At 39.5% G+C, this 16,566-nt stretch overlaps 1 protein-coding gene across 13 annotated transcripts in view; it reads right to left on the reverse strand.

Moving 5' to 3' along the window:
* Positions 1-16,566, reverse strand: part of KYAT3 (kynurenine aminotransferase 3) — a 54,039-nt gene that overhangs the window by 31,365 nt on the left and 6,108 nt on the right. For 4 of the 13 annotated variants that reach the window (XM_067726797.1, XM_067726801.1, XM_067726798.1 and 1 more), the window contains 3 exons: positions 16,253-16,434; positions 15,222-15,321; positions 2,180-2,242 (listed from right to left, as the gene is read on the reverse strand). In XM_067726797.1, the coding sequence (XP_067582898.1) occupies positions 2,180-2,242; positions 15,222-15,320 (162 nt within the window). In that variant the 5' untranslated portion in view covers position 15,321; positions 16,253-16,434. Of the gene's footprint in view, positions 1-219; positions 354-2,179; positions 2,243-15,221; positions 15,322-16,252; positions 16,477-16,566 lie in introns of those variants that run through there. The other 9 variants (XM_067726803.1, XM_067726804.1, XM_067726799.1 and 6 more) reach the window with 5 other exon arrangements.

Consider the following 16,566-nt stretch of genomic DNA (forward strand, 5'->3'; position numbering starts at 1 on the left):
AGTGAGGTACACAGAGGATAAGATCATGTAACTTTACATCTGCCCAATTCACGAAACCTAGTAGCATTTAAACCCAAACAGATTCAACTCAGGATGTGAACCCAGGTAGTGTGACTTCAGAACACATATTCAGTACTGTTTCCGCATACTGTCTTTTACTTAACAAGACCTTTGATTACTAGAATGCTGTCTCTTAAAAAAGTATATTAGAGGGCTTCCCTGGTGGCGAAGTGGTTGAGAGTCCGCCTGACGATGCAGGGGACACAGGTTCGTGCCCCGGTCTGGGAAGATCCCACATGCCGTGGAGCGGCTAGGCCCGTGAGCCATGGCCGCTGAGCCTGCGCGTCCGGAGCCTGCGCGTCCGGAGCCTGTGCTCCGCAACGGAAGAGGCCACAACAGTGAGAGGCCCGCGTACCGCAAAAAAGTATATATATATATACATATTAGACATTTAGGTCAGGTCTACTCACATCAAGCAAGTTAGGGCTGGGGTATAAAAATATTAAAAGCTAAAATTATGGAAGAGCATGCAATTTTTTAGTCCTTTAGAGTCTAAAATTAAGTTTATATTATCTCTCAAAAGCACTGAATTAGTTTTGAGTTCATTGTTGCCAAGCTGCTGGAAATTAAAAAAAAAAAAAAGATTGGCAGCATTTTTGCAAAGATTTTCCTAATAGAATATTAAAGTAATTTTAATTCCATCTGGGAGGGAGATAATGATAATGGTTATTAAACAGACCATTGTTCTCATCTATTCCCAATAATGGAACCAAGAAAAATATCTTTTTACTCTCATATTTTTAATCTTTGAAACTCCAGTGAAGTAAATCACACGCAAATTCTCCAGAGGTTAATGTGTCTTCCAGAACAGCCTAATGATTAAATGCCCACCTGAACATGATGCTGTTATAGAGACTACAATTATAAAACTAAAACTCTGAGAAAGATAGAAAAGGTATTCTAACAGTTGTTCTTTGTCATCTCTAAAACATGTTTAAAGTTAATGATTCATTTAATCTATGACTACAAACACAAAGTAGAAATTCATATATAAAAGTGAGCATAGTCTACAGTAGATAATTTAGACAAAGTCCAATTTCACCTAAAATATTTGGATAATTGCAGTCAAAATGCATTTTTCAGATTTAATTTTCTTTAACATTTGTATCTAGATGAGCCTCTTCTCCCACGACTCTCTGTGCCTCTGTTCCTTCCCACTGTATACCTCAACCATTCTGACCTGTTAAATATGCTATAGTCTTCTCTCACAAGCTCCGTATGTGATCCTTCCCTTACCCAAAAGGTCTTTCTACACCAATGTTTCTCAGCCTTTTCTTTTTGTCACCACCGTGCACCCCCCTCCCCCAACCATGGAGACTTTTTAGACATTTTTTCTAATCATGTCTCCCCCGCTCCCTCATTAAATATTAAGGAATAAGATTTTGTCGGATAGAATTGAGCTTTGGATGATCACAAAACATTGTAATAACCAAGATTTATTTCACCTGCCAAGCACCAGTTTCTCCCTCTTGGGGGCAATAATGCCCCTGTTAAGAATGCATGTTCTGCATTCGATCTAAGCCCTGCTCTCCACAACCTCGTCCCTTCACTTGGCTAACTCCTATTCCACCTGCCACCTTCAGTTCTCAAGTTAGACTTCATTTCCTCCAGAGAGCCTTCTCTGATTCCTCAAGTCATGGTTAGATGCTCCTGCTATGTGTTCCTATGACATGAAGCATTCCCAGCATTTACTACATAACATTGTCTTTTTTTCTGTTTATTTGTCTGTATTCTTCCTTAGACTATAAGCTCTATGAGGACTATTTCTAGGTTGTTCACTGTTCACTGACTGTGTATTAATCGGATTTCTCCAGAGAAACTGAACCAATAGGATGTGTGTGTATATATATATAGCGATTTATTTCTAGGAATTGGCTCATGAGATTTGTGGGAGCTAGCAAGTTCAAAATCTGCAGAGCTCCAGCAGGCTGGAGACCCAAGGAAGAGCTCATGTTGCAGCTTGAGTCTGAAGGCAGTGTGGAGGCAGAATTCCCTCTTCCTGGGGGAACCTCAGTCTTTTTTTTCTCTTACAGCCTTTAGCTGACTGAATCAAGGCCAAATTACATTATGGAGGGTAATTTGCTTTACTTAAAGTCTACTGATTGAAACGTTATCTTACCTGAAAAATATCTTCACAGAACAATCTAGACTGGTGTTTGACCAAATATCTGGGTAGTGTGGCCTAGGCAAGTTGACAGATAAAATTAACCATCAGAGTGTCCAACACACAGTGCTATGCCTAGCACATAGCAAGCTTTTAATAAATATCTGATGAATGAATGAAAAAAACCCACACATTAGGAGTGAACTTATGGTGTCAGCTACCTTAAGTTAATGCTTCAGTAACACATGACCCCAAAGTCTTGGTTGCTTAAAATCATAAGGGGTTATTTCCTTCTTGTGCTACATATTCACTGAAAGTTAGCTGTTGCTCTGTTCCATGTCACTCTAACTCTTGAGACACAGGCTGATGAAATAGCCTCTATCTGGAATATGGCTAGTTTCATGGCAGAAGGAAAAAATTCTTAACAAGTTTCTGCTTAGATGCAGACACATCACTTCTACTCACATTTTATTGGCCAAAGCAATTTCATGGCTAAGCCTGACACCAACATGGCAGAAATGAAGTCTGGAGTTATAATGAGATACGTAGTTATTATGGGTTGAATTGTGCTCCCCCCGCTGCCCATTCTTACATTGAAGTTTTAACATCCAGTACTTCAGAATGTGATGTTATTTGGTAATAGGTTCATTGCAGATGTAATTAGTTAAGTTGAGGTCATTAGGGTGGGCCCTAATCCAATGTGAATGGTGTTCATATAAAAAGGGGAAATTTGGAGATAGACTGGCATACAGGGAGAGTGCCATATGAAGATGAAGGCCGAAATCAGGGTGATGCTTTTAGAAGTCAAGAAACACCAAAGTTTGTCAGCTAATCACCAGAAGCTGGGAGACAAACATGGGACAGATTCCTCCTCACAGCCATCAGAAGGAACCAATCCTGCCAACACCTTGATCCTGGACTTCCAGCCTCCTAAACTGTGTGGTAATACATTTTTGTTGTTGAAACCACTCAGTTTGTGCTACTTTGTTAAGGCAGCCCAAGGAAACGAAGATAGCAGTGAAATGTATAAGACATGCTACAATGCCCAAAGACATCAAGATTCAGCAGTAGGTGCAAATGCTCACTGTCTAAGAACTATTGTCCAGAGTAGATCCGGTATTAGGAAAAGAAAATAAACCTAAAATCCTATGGGGAATTAAACATGAGCCCCAAGTGTACAATGGAACATCTATAGGACCTGTATAATTTCTGGGCAGCTAACTCCATGAGGTGGCTTCTGTTCCCAGGGAGATTAATACCTGGCATACATATACTGACCTGCTATGTTATAAATGCAAAACTGCTAGGGTACTAATAAGCAGCATCTTTTGTTGTTAATGTGAAGCTGAAAAAATGCAGTTCTACAGAATCACCATTAAGTTCCACTCTTGGCAGAGATAAGAAAAAGCTTATTGTTATTGTCTTTAAAATGTTTACTGTACCTGTCAGAATAGCTATCATCAGGAACCTTCGTGCACTATTGGTGGGATTGTAAATTGGTGCAGCCACTATGGAAAATAGTATGGAGGTTCTTTAAGAAAATTAAAAATAGAACCACCATATGATCCAGTAATTTCACCTCTGAGTATTTACCCGAAGAAAACAAAGACGCTGATTTGAAAAGATATATACACTCCAATGTTCACTGCCTCATTATTTACAAACAGCCAAGATAAGTGCCCATGGATAGACAAATGGATAAAGAAGATGTGGGGTGTGTGTGTGTGTGTGTGTATATATATATATATATGTATATATTAAACATGGTGTGTGTCTATATATATATACACACACACACATACACATACACACACAGAATATACTCAGCCATAAAAAAATAAATAAAATCTTACCATTTTTAACAACATGGATGGATCTAGAGGGCCTTATGCTAAACGAAGTAAGTCAGACAGAGAAAGACAAATACTGTATGATCTCACTTATATGTGGACTCCAAAAAACAAAACAAACAGAAAAAACAAATGAAAACAGATTCACAGATACAGAGAACAAATGAGTGGTTGCCAGAAGGGAGGGGGCGTGAAATAGGTGAACGGGGATTAAGAGGAACAAACCTCCAGTTATGTAAAATATAAAACATAAGGATGTAATGTACAGCATAAGGAATATGGTCAATAATATTGTAATAACTTTGTATGGGGACAGATGGTTACTAGACTTATTGTTGTGATCATTTCATAATGTATACAACGTCAAAACATTATGTAATACACTTGAAACTAACATAATATTGTATGTCAAATACATTTCGACTTAAAAAAAAATGTTTACTGCAATGGTACTGGAACAGGAAAGTCTGGAAAGAAGAAAAAAATATTACCCGTTATCCTAAGACTCAAACATACTCAAGTTTCAGTTGTATGTAATTTGAGGGCCCTACCTGTTTGACCTGATGCATTTAGATGGGATAGGACAAGTGTAGAAAAAACCCAAATGGTGAGCTGAAGCTGGGGAAATCAAGGCTGTCAATATCTGTGAATCACAGGGTATGAGTCAAGTATAAAAAAGATAAAGAATGCAAGAGGGCTTCCCTGGTGGCGCAGTGGTTGAGAGTCTGCCTGCCGATGCAGGGGACACGGGTTCGTGCCCCGGTCCGGGAAGATTCCACATGCCGCGGAGCGGCAGGGCCCATGAGCCACGGCCGCTGAGCCTGCGCATCCGGAGTCTGTGCTCCGCAACGGGAGAGGCCACAGCAGTGAGATGCCCACGTGCCGAAAAAAAATATTTAGAAAAAAAGAATGCAAGAAAAGGCCAGAAACAGAAATTACAAAGCTAATTTTTTGAGAGGTGAAGACAATAACCAGGCATGAGAAGCAGATGGACTGAAGTACTTCAAGACTAGGCTGGAGCAGAAAGGGAGAACCCGTATAATGGGCATGACTTTAATGTGGTGCCAGGCTGCTGGGGTAGCCTAAACATATATTATCTTTTAGAGCTATGAATTAGGCATTTATAGTTGTGATCACATGTGAGTTTTAAAGTTTTTTTTTTTGCCTTTTCTCTTGACGGAGTATCTTAAACATTTTATGAATTTTCTTAGTCATCATAAAATTTTCAATTTTAATTAGTAGGTAATATTTCAGGTTATGAATCACACCTTACTCCTTCATTCCCCTAGTTTGTGCATTTATTATTCAAGTGTTTGGCAATTTTAGGTAGTATGTTTCTTCTGCATAATATATGGTCCCTGCTTTGTTTCCTTCAGTTTTAGTTTGATGTGGAAAGTGAATGTTTAAACAGATCTGTTTCAAAAAGAAACGTTGTGCCTCTTTCACTTTGGAAAGATGATGTATTGACACATTACCAGTTTGAGAGTCTGCTAGAAATTTGATAGTTCCCCAAACTGACTAAAAAGAAACTTTGTTATACTCTTTCCTAGCTTGGAGAGTGAGAAACAGACCAGTGCATAGATGCCTTTGAAGCTCCAAAACTATATGAATCAGATCTCTTAGTTGCACAGGCAGAAACTCAATCTCAACAGCTTAGGGAAAAAAGGAATTTATTAGAAAGCTCATGTCACCATGAGAAGGTAAAAGGTGCAGCCAGCATCAAGGGTAACAGTGAAACCAGAAACGTAAACCTCATCAGGGCTCTGCTTCATCTACTTTTCTATGCAATCTCTGTCTGCTTTTCTCCACGAGACAAAACACAGTTATACCTGCCGATTTCACCACCACAGAGGGCCTGAGAGCTGCCTTCTCTGGTGCCAATTTCAAAAATTCTAGAGAAGGGCTCTGAATGGCTCCTCCCCCCCTCCCCAATTTAAAAAGTACTATATTAATATGCCTGTTAAGACTATAATGAAAAGATATCAGAGCAGTGTGAAGCAAGATCATGAGAGAAATAGAGATGTAGCCAACCAAGGATGCCATTTTTTTGGATGCTTTTTTTTTTTTCAAATGTACTTACTACCCAATCAAAAAACGGTATAGACCTGACTCCCCATCTCCAGCCCCTCTGGATGTGCTCCCTAAGCTAGAACCTGTCACTGCCCCTGGTAGTATCTTTACAAATATACCAGCACCTAACAAAACATATGTTTGGAATGGGGAAAAGAGCATTTTCCAGAAAGATAGGAGGAACTGCTGTCCTTAGAGAATGGGAGGGGGTCCCAGGTCACAGCAGTCTATGAAAGTCCATCTAGAAGGGAAGGCTGATAGGGAGAGGGGTACAGACACCCTACTTCTATGGCAGAGCTGAAGGTATGCAGTGTAAATGTCTATGTCTGGAACAGAGAACCGGGGAAGAGGTGAATGGAGAACCAAATTCTAAGGCAGGGGTGAAATTAAGTTTCCTCCTATATACCAATGCGTTGATTGCAATCTCATATCTCCCTTATATTCGAACTACATTGGCTTTCATTCACTCATGGAACAAATATTTCTTGAATACTTATTTTATACAAGGCACTTTTCTTCGTGGGATATATCAGTGAGCAAAACAGACTAAAATTCTCTATTCTCATTGAGCCTTTCTTCTTTCTATGCCTTAAACACTCCAGGTTTGTTCCCATCTGTCACGGATTATATTACTCTGTATAATTATTCACCCCTCCTTTTCGGAAGGAGTGACTTTGAGATTGGACCTGTGACTTGCTCTGGTCAATGGAATGTGAGTGAATGTGACATATACTAGGTCCAGGAGAAACATTAAAAGCTGTTGCATGGTTTGGCTCAGCCTCTGGTTCTTCTCTCCTCTACTGTGCGAAGACCATGACTCAGGTAGGGGTTACATTTTTACCTTAGATCCTGAAATTTAAAAAAACACATAGAGTGCAGCTGCAACCTGCAGCAAAGCTACAGCTGACTTATAGCCTACATAAAACCTGAGTGAGAATGGGACGGCTAATGTTACAAGAAGGTAAGATTTGGTGGCTTTTGTTACAGCAGCAGAGCTGACTGATATAAAAGCTTTTGCAATTGCTGCGTCCTCTGCCTAGAATGCCCTCTCTTAGGTCTTCATGTGGCTGGTTCCTTATGTCCTTCTATTCGATATGCTCTCTATTCAAATAGAACCTCCTCAGAGAGGGCTGCCGAAACTATATGCCCTAACGTTACTCACCCCCTCTCTCCCACTAGTGCCACCAATGGTTCTAGCAGTTTTCTCTATTTCATCTTCTTATGACATTCGCAACTACCTAAAATTATTTTAACTTGTAAATGATGTCTCTCACTAAAATGAAAAATTCAGAAAACAAGACTTGTGTTGCTCATTGCTGTATCTCCAGTATCTAAAATCGTGTATGAAAGGTAATGTGTTCAAAAGTATTTTTTGAACATATGAATGAAATCCTACCTCTTTAATTATCCTCACGTTGAATTATTTCAATGGCATTCTGCCTCTAATCCATCATTTGCAGTGCTCCAGAGCTAAACACTTAAAACACAGCCTGGGTGATGCTACTAGCTTGCTCTAAACTCTCCAAAGACTCTCCTCAGTCCATGAAACGTAACTCAAATTCGAACCTGGCACTCAAGGCTCTTAATCTCCTTTCAGCCTTCTCTCACTCTGTGCTGCTGCCTCATATACAGTGACTCAACAGCATAGGACCACTTGCCACTCTCTAATTACCTTCAGTGCGTTTTCTGTTTCCGATGCTTCTCTTCAAGTTCTTCCCTCTGTTTGAGATCATCTTCTCCATAATCCCCACTGTGGTTGGCTCAGAAATGACCTCCCCAAAAACATCTGCATCTTATCCCTGAAACCTGTGAATGTTACCTTATAGGGCAATATATATCCTTATATCCTTGCAGATGTGATTAAATTAAGGAACTTGAGATGAGGAGATAATTTTGGAATATCCAGGTGGGCCCTAAATTTAATCACAGGTATCCATATAAGAGGGAGGCAGAGAGAGATTATACACACACAGAGAAGGCTATGTGAAGATGGAGCAGAGAGTGGCTTGAAGATGCTGGCAATGAAGATTAGAGTGATGTGGCCGTAAGCCAAAGAATACCAGCAGCTATCAGAAGCTGGAAGAGGCTGGACTGGATTGTCTCTAGAGCCTCTGGGGGGGACTCTGGGTGACAATGATGTATCGAGGTAGGTTCAATGTTTGTAATAGTTACACCACTCAGGTGAGGAATGTTGATAATGAGAGAGGCTATGCATGTGAGGGCCAGGGGATACATGGGAACTCTGTAGGTTCTGCTCAATTTTGCTCTGAAGCTATAACGCTCTTTTAAAAAAAAGTTTATTAAAATTTTAAAAACTTAAAAAAAAAAAGAGCTGCCGGGGTATTGTGAAATCATGTTCTCTTTCTCCCTTTGGACAAAATGCTGTTCAAGCAAGCAGACACTGACAGAATTATCTCACAGGTAATAGATGTTAGTTCTAAGGTATGGCTCTCCATTCAAAAAAGCAGACAAATTACATTCTTTTGCCACTAGATGGCACGGGAAAATAACAGAATGTTCCTGTAATGAAAAAACTGAAAGTGGAAATGCAAAGTAGGGATGTAGACTTAAAAGACTCAACAAAATATAAAACACTCACATACATGTTACCCAGATTCAGTAATGATATCAAGATTTTGCCTCATTTGCTTCATCTCTTCTGCTTTTCCTTTTCTTTCTTTTTTTTTTTAATTGCTGAGTAATTTTAAAGCAAATCCTAGACCTTAAGTCATTTGCCACTATATACTTGGTATATATCTCTAAAAAACATTGATATTCTCTTATATAACTTCAATGTCATCATCACAGCTCACTAACAATGATTCCTTGATATCATCTAATACCCAATCTACAGTCATATTTCTCTAAGTGTCTTTAAAAATATCTCTTTACATTTCTGTTGATTGGGTCAAGTTCCTAAACAAGGTCCATATATCATACTGGTGGTTAAGCCTCTTTCCACCCCAGAGCAGTCCCTCTGAAATACTACCCACCACCACTTTTCTCCTGTGCTGACTTGTTGAAGAAACCAAGTCAGGAATCTATCCTGTGGTTATGACCCACATTCTGGATTTGTTTGCTTTTCTAATTCGTTACATAACTTAGTCCTCAATCTGCCATATCTCCTATAACTGGTCTGCACTTAGAGTCACTATATAATATCCTTTCTTGAGTAGACAGAGCCAGACTTAGAATACCAGAGCTAGATACAGGTGAGAATGGTATTTTAGTTATGCCACTTATAAGCTGTGTGACCTTGGGCAAGTTACTAAACCTATTTAAGCCTCCACTGTTTCATTTGTAAAACAGGATTATAACAAATCATAACTTGAAGAATTTTGTAAATATAAAGTGACATAATAAGGGGATTAGATCAATATGGCAGAGTAGGAGGACATGGAGATCACCTGCCCTAACAAACACATCAGAAATACATCTACAGGGGGCTTCCCTGGTGGCGCAGTGGTTAAGAATCCACCTGCCAATGCAGGGACACGGGTTCGAGCCTTGGTCCGGGAAGATCCCACATCCCACGGAGCAACTAAGCCTGCATGCCATGACTACTGAGCCTGAGCCCTAGAGCCCGTGAGCCACAACTACTGAGCCCACGTGCCACAACTACTGAATCCCGTGCGCCTAGAGCCCGTGCTCCACAACAAGAGAAGCCACCGCAATGAGAAGCCTGTGCACCACAACAAAGAGTAGCCCCCACTCACCGCAGCTAGAGAAAGCCCATGCGCAACAACAAAGACCCAACACAGCCAAAAAAACAGATAAATAAAAATAAATAAATTTGCAAAAAAAAAAAAAAAAAGAATGCACAGACTGAATATAGCATAGTAAGATGTTTAAAAAAAAAAAAACATCTACATGTGGAACGATTCGCATGGAAGACTAACTGGAAACTGACAGAACGCCTCTACAACCAAAGCTGCAAGAAAGATTTCCACTAACTGGGCAGAATGGAAAAAAGGCTTAGGGTAGGGAGCTCCGCCACAGTGAGGGAGCTGAAAGGTCTGAGAGAATCCTCCCCCTGGGGAGCAAGCGGGTTGAGCCACAGACAGGGTGTCCTAGTCCCAGGGTCCTACATGGAGGAGACAAGCCCTCTGGCTGCTGGGAGAATTGCTGGAACAGAGAGAACTGGAGAAGCCTAGACTTTACCTGTGAAGAGTACATGGGGTCTGGCCTGCCAATAAACAGGGCAGAGAGAGCTCTGCATTGGTGGCTGCTGGCTCGCTACATTTCCCAATCCAAGCAGAAAGAATACCCCAGCCTCACCCACTCCACATCACAGCTTGGCACTAAATCTGGGGCAGACACGTCCTGGGAGAAGACTCGATCTAGGGACACAGAGATGGCCTAGTGGCCTGGGTTGTGGTCCAGCTGGAGTGGTGGCCATTGTTAGCACTTACTCCTGCAATGCCTGGGAACCACCGCGACCAACATGATGAGGTCCCTTTCACAGACACATGAGTGTACCAGCTCCACCCACTCCACGCCAGAACTTGGCACTGGATCTTGGGCAGACAGGTCCTAGGAGAAGACTGCCACAGAGGCAGCCCAGATCTCTGGCGGCAGCATAGTCGCCTCATTTCCTACAGCCACTATGTCCCGGCCCCAGCCCCAGCCTAGTGAGTGCTTGGCCTGCCTACTCCACACCACAGCCTTGCACTAGATCAGGGATAACCACAACAGGGTTAGGGATGTGACTTTAGGTTGTGTCTGAGTGGAGCCACAGACACCTACTCAGGTGGTGCATCAGACCTCTGTGAGTTCACAAGCCAAACACTCAAGGGGAATGAAGCCTGATCAATCCAGAGCCTCAGTGCTTCTGCTCCAAAAACTGGTGAGCAGACCCTACCACTGACAGGGTGGCGACAGCCACAGAGCAGACAGGAAGTCCTGCTTCATACCCTGCACAGGCTCTAGATCCTCCAACACCAACCACAACCCCTAACAAGGTGATAACAGTCAGCACACCCTAAGGGAAGAGCTGGCTGGCATCCATATCAAAACCAGCCTTTGCACCAAAGACACTGGTTTGTGTCTTTGAAGGATATGCACAGTCTGCACAGGGATGCTCCAACATGAAAGCACCCCTACAAGACCACAATAGATAACAATTTCTCCCTAGTTCACAGAGAAAGAGAAAGTTAAGTCAAATGAAAAGGCAGAGGAAATTCTCCCAATTAAAAGAGCAAGAGAAAGCCCCTGAAAAAACTAAATAATGAAACATATAATCAGTCTACCAGACACTGAGTTCAAAGAGTTATTAATAAAAATGCTGACTGGATTAAGAAAGAGAACTGATCTAAACACAGATTGTTTCAACAAGGAACTAGAAACTATAAAGACCCAGCTGAAAACAGGTAATTGAATTTCTGAGACAAAAAGCACTCTAGGAATAATGAATAGCCATCTTAATGACACAAGAAATAATCTGGAAGATAAAATAAATCACCCAATCAGAACAACAGACAGAAAAACAAATAAAAAAAAAAAAAGAAAGCAACATATGAGATCAATGGGATAATATAAAGTGTGCCAATCTATGTATAATAGGGGTTCCAGAAGGTGAAGAGAGAGAGGGGATTGAAAATGTATTTAAAGAAATTATGGCTGAAATATCCCCAAACCTAAAGAAGGAAACAGGTATCTACGTATAGGAATCACAGAGAGTCCCCAACAAGAGGAACTCAAACAGATCTACAGTAAGACATAATTAAAATAGCAAAAGTAAAAGAGAGAATTCAAAAGGCAGCAAGGGAAAATCAAAGAATCATTTACAAGGGAACACCCATGAAACTATCAACTGATAGAGGACCCAGAAAAACAAAACACACAATGAAAGAGGGGAAATTGCACTACCACAGAGATTTAAAAAAAAAACAAAAACAAAAGATAATACTGTGAACAATTATGTGCCAACAAACTGGACAACCTAGCAAAAATGGACAAATTTCTACACATACAGCTTGCCAAGAATAAGTCAAGAAGAAACAATTTAGGGGCTTCCCTGGCGGCACAGTGGTTGAGAGTCCGCCTGCCGATGCGGGGGACACGGGTTTGTGCCCCGGTCCGGGAAGATCCCACATGCCGCGGAGCGCCTGGGCCCGTGAGCCATGGACGCTGAGCCTGCGCGTCCGGAGCCTGCGCGTCGGGAGCCTGCGCGTCCGGAGCCTGTGCTCCACGATGGGAGAGGCCGCAGCAGTGAGAGGCCCACGTACCACAAAGAGAAAAAAAAAAAAGAAGAAACAATTTAAACAGACCAATCACTAGAAGCAAAACAGAATCTGTAATTTAAAAAATTCCTCGCAGGCTTCCCTGATGGCGCAGTGGTTGAGAGTCTGCCTGCCGATGCAGGGGACATGGGTTCGTGCCCCGGTTCGGGAAGATCCCACATGCCGCGGAGTGGCTGGGCCCGTGAGCCATGGCTGCTAAGCCTGCGCGTCCGGAGCCTGTGCTCCGCAACGGGAGAGGCCACAACAGTGAGGCCCGCGTACCGCAAAAAAAAAATAAAAAATAAAAATTCCTCGCAAACAAAAGATCAGGACTCAATGGCTTCAATGGGGAATTCTACCAAACAAACAAAAAAAGAACTTATTCTTCTCAAAGTATTCCAAAAAACTGAAGAAGAGGGAAAACTCCCAAATTCACTCTACAAGGCCACCATTACCCTGATACAAAACCAGACAAAGACACTACAAAAAAAGAAAATTATTACAGGCCAATATCTTTGATGAATATAGAGGCAAAAATCCTCAACAAAAGATTAGCAAACTGAATCCAACAATACTTAAAGAGGATCATATACCATGATCAAGTTGGATTTATTCCAGTGTCACATGCATGGTTCAACATACACAAATCAATCAATGTGATACACCATATCAACAAAAGGAAACACAAAAACTACATGTATTCTCAATAGATGCAGAAAAAGCATTTGACAGAATTCAACAACCATTCATGGTAAAAACTCTTGTCAAAGTGGGTATACAGGGAACATATTTCAACATAATAAAGACCATTTATGACAAACCCACAGGTAACATAATATTCAATGGTTAAAAGCTGAAAGCCTTCCCACTAAATTCAGGAACAAGACAAGGATGCCTTGTCTTTTGCTGCTTTTATTTAACATAGTATTGGAAGTCCTAGACACAGCAATAGGACAAGAAGAAGAAATAAAAGGTATCCAAATTGAAAGGGAAGAGGTCAAACTGTCACTATTTGCAGATGACATGATACTCTATGTAGAGAACCATAAAGTCTCACACAAAACCCATTAGAACCAATAAATGAATTCAGCAAAGTTGTAGAATACAAGATTAAGATACAGAAATCTATTGCTTTTCTATTCCCAAGTAATAAAATATCAGAAAGTGAATGTAAAAAAAAAATCCTATTTAAAATCACCTAAAAACAAAACAAAACAAAAAACTTAGGAAGAAACTTAATGAAGGAGGTGAAAGATTTATACACTGAAAACTATAAAACACTGATACAGGAAATTGAAGATGATTCAATGAAATGAAAAGATAACCTGTGCTCGAGTTGGAAGAATTAATATTGTTAAAATGGCCATACTACCCAAAGCAACCTACAAATTTAATGTGATCCCTATCAAATTGCCCATGAAATTTTTCACAGAACTAGAATAAATAATCCTAAAATTTATAGGGATAGGGAGGGTGGGAGGGAGACACAAGAGGGAGGGCATATGGGGATATATGTATACATATAGCTGATTCACTTTGTTATACAGCAGAAACTAACACACCATTGTAAAGCAATTATACTCCAATAAAGATGTTAAAAAAAAATTTATAGGAACCATAAGAGATCCACAATTGCCAAAGCAATCCTGACGACAAAGAACAAAGCAGTAGGCACAACACTCCCAGACTTCAGACAATACTACAAAGCTACAGTAATCAAAATAGCATGGTTTTGGCACAAAAACAGACACCCACATTAATGGAACAGACTAGAGAGACCAGGAATAAACCCACCCAGCTACGGTCAACTAATCTATGACAAAGTAAGCAAGAATATACATGGAGAAAAGATAATCTCCTCAATAAGTGGTGCTGGGAGAACTGGACAGACACATGTAAAACAATAAGGTTAGAACATTCCCTCACACCATATACAAAAATAAACTCAAAATAGCTTGAAGACCTAAATGTAAGATATAACATCATAAAACACCTAGAAAAGAACATATGTGAAACAGTCTTTGACATAAATTGTAGCAATATTTTCTTAATTAGCCTCCAAAGGCAAAAGAAATAAAGGAAAAAATAAACAAATGGGACCTAATTAAACTTAAGTTTTTGCACAGCAAAGGAAACCATCAATGAAACAAAAAGACAACCTACAGAATGGGAGAAAATTCCATTTACAATGGAAGGAACCCAAGCATCAACAGATGACTGGCATAAGAAGATGCGGTATATATACAATGGAATATTACTCAGCCATAAAAAAGAATGAAATATTGCCATTTGCAGCAATGTGGATGGACCTAGAGAATATTATGCTTAGTAAAGTAAGTCATACAGAGAAAAGCAAATACTATATGACAGCACTTATATGTGGAATCTAAAAATACAAATGAATGTATATACAAAACAGAAACAGGCTTACAGACATAGAAAACAAACTTATGATTATCAAAGAGTGTGCAGGGGGAGGGAATTAGGAGTATGTGATTAACAGATACAAACTACTATACATAAAATAGATAAGCAACAAAGATTTACTGTGTAACACAAGGAATTATACCCAATATCTTATAATAACCTATGATGAAATATAATCTGCAAAAAAATGGATTCACTAAGCTGTACACCTGAAACTAACATAATAATATAAATTAACTATACTTCAATTAAAAAAATAAAATAAAGTGAGATATTGAATAAAATGTCCAGCAATATGCCTGATACATAGACAGGCAAGCAGCTGCCCAGTGAAGGTCAGGTCTAGCTGATGACAAGAGATAATTTCAGTTTATATAACAGAAATACCCATTCTAATAAAATAATTATAAAGTATCTAAAAAATTATGTTTTTTGGACATTGCAGAATATGTGCACTATTATTTCTGTAAGTGATTAAGCAATACTTACAGCAGAAGTAGAGAGTCCAAGGATTTTTGAAGCACAAATTGTCTTCAGGAATTTAGGTCTACTGCCAAGGGTACACAGTCTCCCCCGGGCCAAAAACATGCTACAGGACAAAAGAAAAAATTTTAAAGGGAGTAAATATATACTTATATCACTATTAAACATTTATAGCTAGGTGATAGACCATAAACTTGTATAAAATAAAAATAAAATTTATTGATAGCTGAGTTTTCTTTCTATGATATAATCTCTCATCACTAGAATCATTCTAATAGAATCCTCCTTATAAAAATTTATGCATGTGTCGTTTTAAAGTAGAGATCTGTAAGGATATGGTGAATTTAAAAAACAAGGTTGTAATTTAGTCAAGAGCATTAAACTACAGGAAGTAAAAGTTCCATTCCTAGTAGGCATAAAATCCAGAATATTTCAGTCTAAGAACTACTTAAATTTCAGAATCGTCTGGAGAAGTCACTAGTAAAAACGCAATTTGTAACAGTAAATTAAAGTTGTTAGAAACAGGTTATTTAGAAAGTTGTTTGAAAAGGATTATAGTAGGTCCTTGATAAATATGAAGAATATACGAATGAATCTTCCCTTATTTTCTCAGGCGGTACTGCCTTCAACAATTCCAGAAGATAGCTAGGTAGCTGGAAATCTATTGAAATGGCTTGCTAAGAGGCATGAATCTAGATTACTTCTCTACTTGTAAGGAAATCATTATCAATCATGGGTCAAAGTAGGGAGATCAAAGCAAAATGGAATTCTTATTATACTGCCATTTAGAAGTGAAAGCATTCAGGAAAGCAGAAACTTCCCATAAGGTTTTACTCTGACAATGTTCTATCAGTGGATGGCATTTCCTTCATCTCTAATAATCAAACTTTTAGAAAAAAAGACACACTTTATTGATTCAAAGGGATCACTGAAACTATCAATAGCTATGAATCTCTAAGTTACCAAAATGTGAAGGCTACAGATGTGAAAAATAATATATTGGATGTTTCTTAAAAAGTGAAATAGAAATTCCTTACCTTGTCAATAAAATTCAGCTTAAATGACAGCCTCTTAGCCATTCTACATCACATCAGCTTAGGTTAATTCTCTGCAAAGCACTTTCTGTTTGTTTGGCTGACCACTCACTCATTCATTTGATAATTTAATGTAAGCGCCATGAACAGGTGGACCTGGTGCGTTTAGTTCACCACTGTCTTCTCTGGCACATAGGAGGCACGTGATAAATAAATGTGTCAAATGACTGAATGAATACATAAAATCACATTATAAATTAATGATTTAAGTGAACTATTTATGATGAGTCCTTTTATGAAATATTGATTCCTTTGTA

This window comes from Pseudorca crassidens, chromosome 2, assembly GCF_039906515.1.
Source record: "Pseudorca crassidens isolate mPseCra1 chromosome 2, mPseCra1.hap1, whole genome shotgun sequence".
NCBI lineage: Eukaryota > Metazoa > Chordata > Mammalia > Artiodactyla > Delphinidae > Pseudorca > Pseudorca crassidens.